The sequence below is a fragment of the Triticum aestivum genome, chromosome 1D, assembly GCF_018294505.1.
Source record: "Triticum aestivum cultivar Chinese Spring chromosome 1D, IWGSC CS RefSeq v2.1, whole genome shotgun sequence".
NCBI classification, from domain to species: domain Eukaryota; kingdom Viridiplantae; phylum Streptophyta; class Magnoliopsida; order Poales; family Poaceae; genus Triticum; species Triticum aestivum.
The window spans coordinates 377,816,820-377,824,676 of record NC_057796.1 but is presented as its reverse complement, the minus strand read 5'-3'; the positions used below and the strand labels follow the sequence as shown (position 1 = coordinate 377,824,676).

Here is a 7,857-nt window from a genome sequence, read left to right as displayed (position 1 = left end):
CCGATAGAGTTTTCTGGCAGGCTATTTAACCAGTGCCGAGCTAGTCCCTTGAGTTTTAGCGGGAGGTATTTGATGGCATGAAGATCATCACCGCGGGCCATATGAATATGGAGAAGAAAGTCCTCAATCCATACCGCGGGATCTGTTGTTCCATCATATGATTCGATATTCACGGGTTTAAACCCTTCTGGGAATTCTGCTCCATTACTTCATCAGTGAAGCAGAGGGGTGTGCAGCGCCTCTATATCGGGCCAAGTCGTGACGTAGCTCGGATGGAGTCCGTCTGCGGTTTTCGGCCCGGACGTGGTTATGCTTGCCACGTCCAGCTAGATAGCCGTCGTCGCGCGTCGGGGCACGCCCCCGTGATCCGTAGATCGATCTGGTCTGACCTATTCTATCTTCCAGGTCCTGCCACAGGTCGTATGTATATCCCCGAGCTGTTATGTCTCTACCTTTACGGCGAGGTAGTATGGGCTGGTGTTCGGCTTGAGTTGCCGTTTTGTCCCGGCCACGCCGTGGTCAGTCAGTCGTGTTCTACACTGATGGTACGGGCTCAAGTGCCTCATCATCGAATTGAGGTAGCAGTTTATGCTTCGGGTAACTTTTGGTTGGGCGCTCGAGGCCGTATTCCTCGGCTGCCAGGACATTAGTCCACCTGTCGTTGAGTAGATCTTGATCAGCTTGAAGCTGCTGCTGCTTCTTTTTCAGGCTCTTTGCAGTGGCTATTAGCCGGCGCTTAAAGCGCTCCTGCTCGAGGGGTTCCTCAGGAACGATAAAGTCTTCATCGCCGAGGCTCACCTCATCCTCGGAGAGTGGAAGATAATTACTGTACTCCGAGTCTTCGTTTACGGCCTGTTCATCAGGGCTAACTTGCCCATCTTCCTGATCGTCCTGTTCGGAGGTTGGCTCACCGGGGTCTTCTTGGTCTTCGGCGTCGTCCGGAGTATTGTTGTCTCTCGTGCATGTACTGCTGTCTTTTCCATGGCGTGATTTAGAGCGGCGCCGCTGACGTCGACGCTTTGGCTGTATCTCAAGAGGTTTATCCTCGACTGCATTTTTCTCATTATCGCCGTTACCCTCCTTGGGTGTATCCACCATGTACACGTCATACGAAGAGGTGGCCGTCCAACGTCCGGTAAACGACGGGTTTTGGGCCTGCTCTTCTCCGGCATCGTCGTCCATACCGTCGATGTATTCGGAGCCGTAATCGAGCATGTCAGTTAAGTCCTCGACAGTGGCTATGAAGTGGGTGGTGGGTGGGACATAAAATTCCCCGCTCTCAGCCCCTAGTCTGGGCTGGGCGTAGTTCGGAGGTTGCTCCTCTGTAATGACGAGGGATCGCATCAAGTCCAGAGCCTCGCTTAAAGGCGAGGTTTGGCTAGAGAGAAGAGAGTCCGTGGAGTACGGCGGGAAGGAGACTCCTTGGCCGAGCTCACACGATGCTGACTCCGAGGGTTCGGAGCCAGTGTCCGGAGAAGAGTCCGGCTTCGTGATGGTTGCCAGCGACACTACTTCTTCCGGCTCTCCCGTATTGGGCTTAGTGGCCGCAGATAGTCCGGCGGGCTCAGGAATCCCGTCTTCGGACCCGGCGATGCGCTCCGGATCTAAGGCTAGAGCGGAGGTTGGGGTCGTGAACCCTTGGAAGATCAAGTCTCCTCGGATATCAGCTACATAGTCCAGATTTCCAAAACTAATCTGGTGACCTGGGGCGTAGCTGTCGATCTGCTAGACGGCCAAGCGAGTTGGCCCATAGTGCGAAGCCGTCGAATACGAAGATCTGGCCGGGGAGAAAAACCTCCCAGGGCGGCATTCTTGTAGATGACTGATGGAGCCATCGAACCTTCTAATGACGACACAGCGGAACTCTCAATGAAAGCACCAATGTCGGTGTCAAAACTGGCAGATCTCGGGTGCGTCAAAGGTCAATGGTAACAGGAGACGGGGGAGACGATGTTTACCCAGGTTCGGGCCCTCTTGATGGAGGTAATACCCTACTTCCTGCTTGATTGATCTTGATGAATATGAGGATTACAAGAGTTGATCTACCACGAGATCGTAATGGGTAAACCCTAGATGTCTAGCCTGTATGATTGTGATTGCCTCTACGGACTAAACCCTTAGGTTTATATAGACACCGGAGGGGCGTAGGGTTGTACAGAGTCGGTTTACAGAGGAATGAATCTTCATATCCGAACGCCAAGCTTGCCACCCACGCAAAGGAGAGTCCTATCCGGACACAGGAGGAAGTCTTCTGTCTTGTATCTTCATGGACCATCAGTTCGGCCCACGTCACATAGCCCGGACGCCCGAGGACCCCTTAATCCGGGACTCCCTCGGGCGCCGCCGTCATCGCCCCTCCATCACCGGAGCCGGGCAAACCTTGTTGTAGTAGACAGTCAGGAAGTCGTCGTGTTAAGACCCCAAAGGACCAGTGCACCAGAGCAGCAACCATCGCCGATGAAGAGACTTGTAGATCGGAAAGATCAAACCTGGAACCACACCAACAAAGACGAACAAAAACTGGATCCAAATGGATCCACCGAAGACCAGCACCGACCGAATCCCATGAGATCCGTCGGAGACACACCTCCACACATCCCCGACAACGCTATTCGCACCATCGGGGCAGGGATCGGACGTGGGAGACATTATTGCTACCGAGGGACATCGTCACCGCCACACAGCCCCAACCAAGACGCTCAACCTAGCAAAAACGAGAACAAGGTCCCTCCCGCCGGGGGGGGGGGGGGGGGGGGGGGGGGCGAGATCCTCCGCACCTCCATAGGCGAAAGGCCATCGGAGGCGGGGCGGATCCGCGGCGGCGCCGACGGGAGGAGGAAGAAAAATATTTTTGGGGAGGAGGAAAGACTTTGTGGCTTTGTTTAACCCTGCTAAAGTATATATAGTTTTTGTAGAAGCTCTCGCTTGGATCTGCCTAAAATGAAATTGATGCTATATAGATTAGTATATACAGTGACAGGGAAATTTAGCTACCCAATCAAGGCAGAGCCACGTTGCCTTGAGAGGAGACAGCAGCTCCAATTTTTAAATCGGAACGTGATTCCGATGTTCAAACGAAAATGATCCACGCATGGTTATCACGTTTGTGGGCTACAAAGATACCCAGAGCATACGTGGCGCTGATGGGTGAATTCCGATGGCAACAAAGATGGTCAGTATGATTAATAGCATCACGGTACAAAGCCTGCAACAGAGGAAGGCGCCACGAGTAAAAAAGAGTGAAGAAACAAGAGCGGAAGGCAGGATGAGTGGAAAACGCAACGAATTTTACTAGTAGCTGAGAAACGCTTTCAATCTTCAAAAAAAAAAAAGATTGAGTTTGTTGGGCGCAGCAAAAATGAGGGGCGTGGACCTACCCTAAATGGAAGAGGCCGAGGACACAAAGTGCGTTTCCGGACAAGCGGAGGGCGGAATAATAAATGCTGCCACTGCTGCTAGGACGAGACGAGTCGAGCTCCAGCTGCAGCCCCGGCCTTGGGAAAAGCTGCAAGCAACGGCCAATAAAGAAAGGCAACGTCGCCTGCACAGCACAGCACAGCGAAGGCGCCATCTCTCCCTCCAGCCTGGACTGGCCCTCCCTCCCCCTCACGCGCACGCACACGGCCGCACCCAGCTCCTCCTCCGCTCTCTCTGCGCCCTCTGCCTCTCCCCAGGCTCGCTCGCTCGCGGAGAGAGAAAGCGAGAGGCGAGGGAGGTGGGAGATCACAGATCAGGAGGCTTTTGTTTGGTCGAGAGACCACAAGCTCCACCACGGCCCAATCACCGAGCCTCTGCCTTCTTTAGGCGCGCTCCCCTCCCACGGTGGAGGCCGAATCATCTCCTCTCTGCCTCCCTCGACCCACTTCGGCATCTGCCGGGCCGGGATCGATACCGCCGCCACCGCATAAATACCGCCTCCCCTGCCACTGCCACTCCCCCTCTCTTCTCCTCCTCTCCTCCCGTGGCCTCTGCCTGACAACGCTGGGCGGAATTGGTCGGCTGAGCCTGAGAGAGAGAGAGAGAGAGAGAAAGAAAGATGATGAAGCAGGAGTCGTGGATGGAGGTGCTGCCGGTGCCGCCGGCGCCCTACTTCGCCGGCCAGGCAGGCGGCTGGTTCTTGCAGCAGGACCAGCGGGGCACCGGCGGCGGCGGCGGGGCGTGGTCGCCGCAGGAGAACAAGCTCTTCGAGGAGGCACTCGCTCGGGTCGACGGGGACGCGCCGGACCGGTGGGAGCGGGTGGCGGCGCTGCTGCCCGGCAAGACGGTGGCCGACGTCATGCGGCAGTACGACGACCTCGAGAACGACGTCTGCTTCATCGAGGCGGGGCTCGTCCCCTTCCCCCACTACAACGCCAACGCCGGCGCCCCGGCCTCCGGGTTCACCCTCGACTGGGACGGCGGCGGCGACCTGGCGTTCAAGCGCTCCTGCTACATGGCGGCGGGCGGCAACGGCAAGCGCGGGCGCGGCGCGGACCAGGAGCGCAAGAAGGGCGTGCCATGGACGGAGGAGGAGCACAAGTAAGCCAGCCCCTCCCGATTACCCAACCCACACACGCACGCACAGCTTCAATCAAATCTCGCTCCGGCGCGCGGGTCGCTGATCGGCGGGACGAACTTCCGTTTGCCGCAGGCTGTTCTTGATGGGCCTGAAGAAGTACGGGCGAGGCGACTGGCGGAACATCTCGCGCAACTACGTGACGAGCCGGACGCCGACGCAGGTGGCCAGCCACGCGCAGAAGTACTTCATCCGCCTCAACTCCGGCGGCAAGGACAAGCGCCGCTCCAGCATCCACGACATCACCACCGTCAACATTCCGGACGACGACCACGCCAGCAACACCAACCCCTCGCCGTCGCCGCCCTCCGCGCTCACCGCCACCTCCTCCGCCCCGGAGCAGTTCGGCGCGCTCGTCGACAGCAAGCCGCCGCCGCCTCTCGGCGGGAACCACCGCTTCATGCCGGCCCATCTGTACGGCAGCGTGAAGCTGGAGGCCAGCAATAACGGCTACCACGGCGACTCTGTTCTGATGCAGATGCAATGCGGCCAGCTCCAGCCTCTCGGTTGACCAGGGGCTCCTTGGAGCAGCAGCAGCCCAGCCGCCATCGGAGAAAGCTGTCTCGTCCTCGAGCGTGCACGAGGAGGGAGGGGAGAACCACACCACATCGCACGTGCTCTTGGTCAGCGAGCAGAGATCATCCATGCAGGAGCAGTACACTGGACGGACGGACGGACGGACGGAGAGCGAGGATGAGATGAGGATGAGCGGCATGGCAGCAGGATGGAGACGGCGTTTGGCCTCTGTGTACATAACACCACGCCGACCGTGAAATAATTAGCAATATTCTATTATTTGCTACTCCCTAGCCATGGGAGGCGCTGGTACTTGAGCTTGGGAAGCACACTAGCACAGGAGTACTGTAGTGCTAGCCAGACGCTGTGATTACACCTGCCGGGCTTTTTTTTTTCCTTTATATTTACTTTTGATTGATGTATTTGGTCAGCTAGTTAGTGTCATGCATGTGGTTATTTGGGTAGCAGCAGCATACCGTATGGTGTTACTTTTTCCTTGCTGTAACGTGTTGATCTTTTGGTTTTGGTGTATTAGCAATTTAGCATTGGTCACCCTCTCATTGACCCCTGCTATATTAATTAATAATGATGTAGTTGATGGTGATGATGATTATTAGTCATTTTTCTTGTGCTCTTTCCTGTCGTTTTTGAGGGAACGAGGCCTGAAGCGGATCAATAACGTAGGACTCTATGTATGTACATTATTGGCTCCTCTTCGTCTGGAAATTTCATGCTCCAAGCATCGCATCGTGCGTGCTAGTAGTACTCCTACTACCACTACACAAAATGGGAGTTTGTTTAAGACTTAGGCGTGTCAGAGATCGGGACTAAACAACGCTCGTGCTCGGCCCTCGAGAAGCCGAGCCGAGTGATTCCTCCTCGGCCATCGGAGGAGGCGAAGAGCTCGTCGCCGCCGGTTTAGCCTAGCTGAGACGGAGGTTGCACCCGATGCTGACGGTGGCGTGGCTGGCGCGCGGGCCACACTAGCAGCACGGGATGAGTCGGAGGTCCACCCAACCCAAGGAGCAGGAGGAGCAGCAGAGCACAACGGAGCGTTGATCGGCTCGTCCTCCTCCTTGCGGGAAGTCCACGGACACGCACCGATCATCGCAAGGAACACAAAAAGTTGCTCGGAATCCGGATCGGATCCATTTCGTTTTCGCACAGGAACAGACATTCCCGCGGATCCACTTGGAAAGGCCCGCCGGTGGCTGGCTCACGCCCTTCCGGTGCCTCAGTGGCCGCGGCATCTCCTCGTCCTCGGCGATGCACGAGAGCAAGTGTGCAAACAAGAATGTTCTCACCCTAGCAAGCTCTCCTCCCTACGTTTCTTCTTCTTTTTCGCGGAATGTGTACGTTTCTTCTTCTCCGTGGAGCAAGAGTCGGCGTCGGTGACATTCGAGGATAGTGGTATATGGGTTTTCTTTTCTTTCGACAAGGAGGCTAGAACCCCGGCATGTGCATCAACTTATGCACACAACCATACTTACCAGAGATTTATGGGGGATAGAGTCAAGGGTAACCCCTCTTCATTTTGTTTTTTGAGAACACCCAAGGGGGTAAAAATTGCAAATATACCATTCTAATTCCCCGAAAAATTGCCCCCCTCATGGTTCTTGGCTCCGTCCTTGAGACATACAGCTACTTGAGTTTATTTTGCATCAGGCGGCTGATTCTTGCAGGATGAGTGGAGCGGCGGCGGGGCGTGGTCGCTGGAGGAAAACAAGCTGTTCAAGGAGGCGCTCGTGCGGGTCGACGGTGATGTGGCGGACCGGTGGGAGCTGGTGGCATCGCTGCCGTCCGGCAAGACAGTCGCTGACGTCATGATGCACTACGACGACCCGGGGATTGATGTCTGCTTCATTGAGGCGGAGCTCGTCCCCTTCCCCCACTACAACGCCGGCGACAGCTCCTCGGCCTTTCGAAAAGTAGGTTGAAACCTCAACATCCGCATCAACTTATGCATATAGAGCTAGGGGGCCATTGCCCCCCTCCCCCACACTCAAGGGGGTAAACTTGCAAAGATGCCCTTCTAATTCTTGAAAATTTTGTCCCCTTCACGATTCCTCACTCCGTCCCTGAGATTTACAACTAATGTTGACTTCAAATGTGGGATTTGTTGCTTGTTCCATTGTTCTGTTGCTTCTGACTTGGCTCAAGCAAAAGTAATCACTCCCTCCGTTATAAGAACGTTTTTCATACTACACTAGTATGAAAAACGTTTTTATATTTTGGGATAGAGGGAGTATGTCAGTCCCATCACATCAACCATTATTAATACTCCTACAAGTGATCGTGGGATGTCTTCTTTCGTACGGGAGCCGGTTTTATGTAGCTAGAAAATCATGAAACGAATAAATAGGGCGTTTTGGTAACCAGGCTCCATGGAGCCCTTTATTTTTGAAAAATTCAAACTTCCTGGTTTCAAATAAATCTGAAAAAATACGCAGGTATACAAGGATGAAATATATATGTGCGTAAATATTTAGGATGAAATACCTTGAAACGTGGCCTGTAGGGCTGGAATTCGGGCTGAGTCGAGCCAGCTCGGCTCGACTCGCTAAAGCTCGTTTCGTTAACGAGCAAGCTCGACTCGACTCGTTACTATAACAAGCTCGAATCCAAGATTGGCTCGACTCGTATAACTCACGAGCTGACTCGTTTAACTTGTTAAGCTCGTTAATTATATGAACATAAAAGCTTATGAATATGATATAAATGATTACTTGAGAATGTAAAATATACATATTAAACATGTACAATGTTCACAAACAATTGTAAACACG

The 7,857-nt window shown here is 54.4% G+C and overlaps 1 protein-coding gene across 1 annotated transcript; it reads left to right on the top strand.

Annotated features, from left to right (window-relative positions):
- The first annotated feature begins 3,486 nt into the window (after positions 1-3,486).
- On the top strand, positions 3,487-7,008 carry LOC123182201 (uncharacterized). Its single transcript, XM_044594697.1, has 5 exons — positions 3,487-4,518; positions 4,631-4,969; positions 5,034-5,178; positions 6,448-6,630; positions 6,754-7,008. The coding sequence occupies exons 1-5, from the start codon at positions 4,037-4,039 to the stop codon at positions 7,006-7,008; spliced, it is 1,404 nt and encodes a 467-aa protein (XP_044450632.1). The 5' UTR covers positions 3,487-4,036.
- Positions 7,009-7,857: the final 849 nt, after the last annotated feature.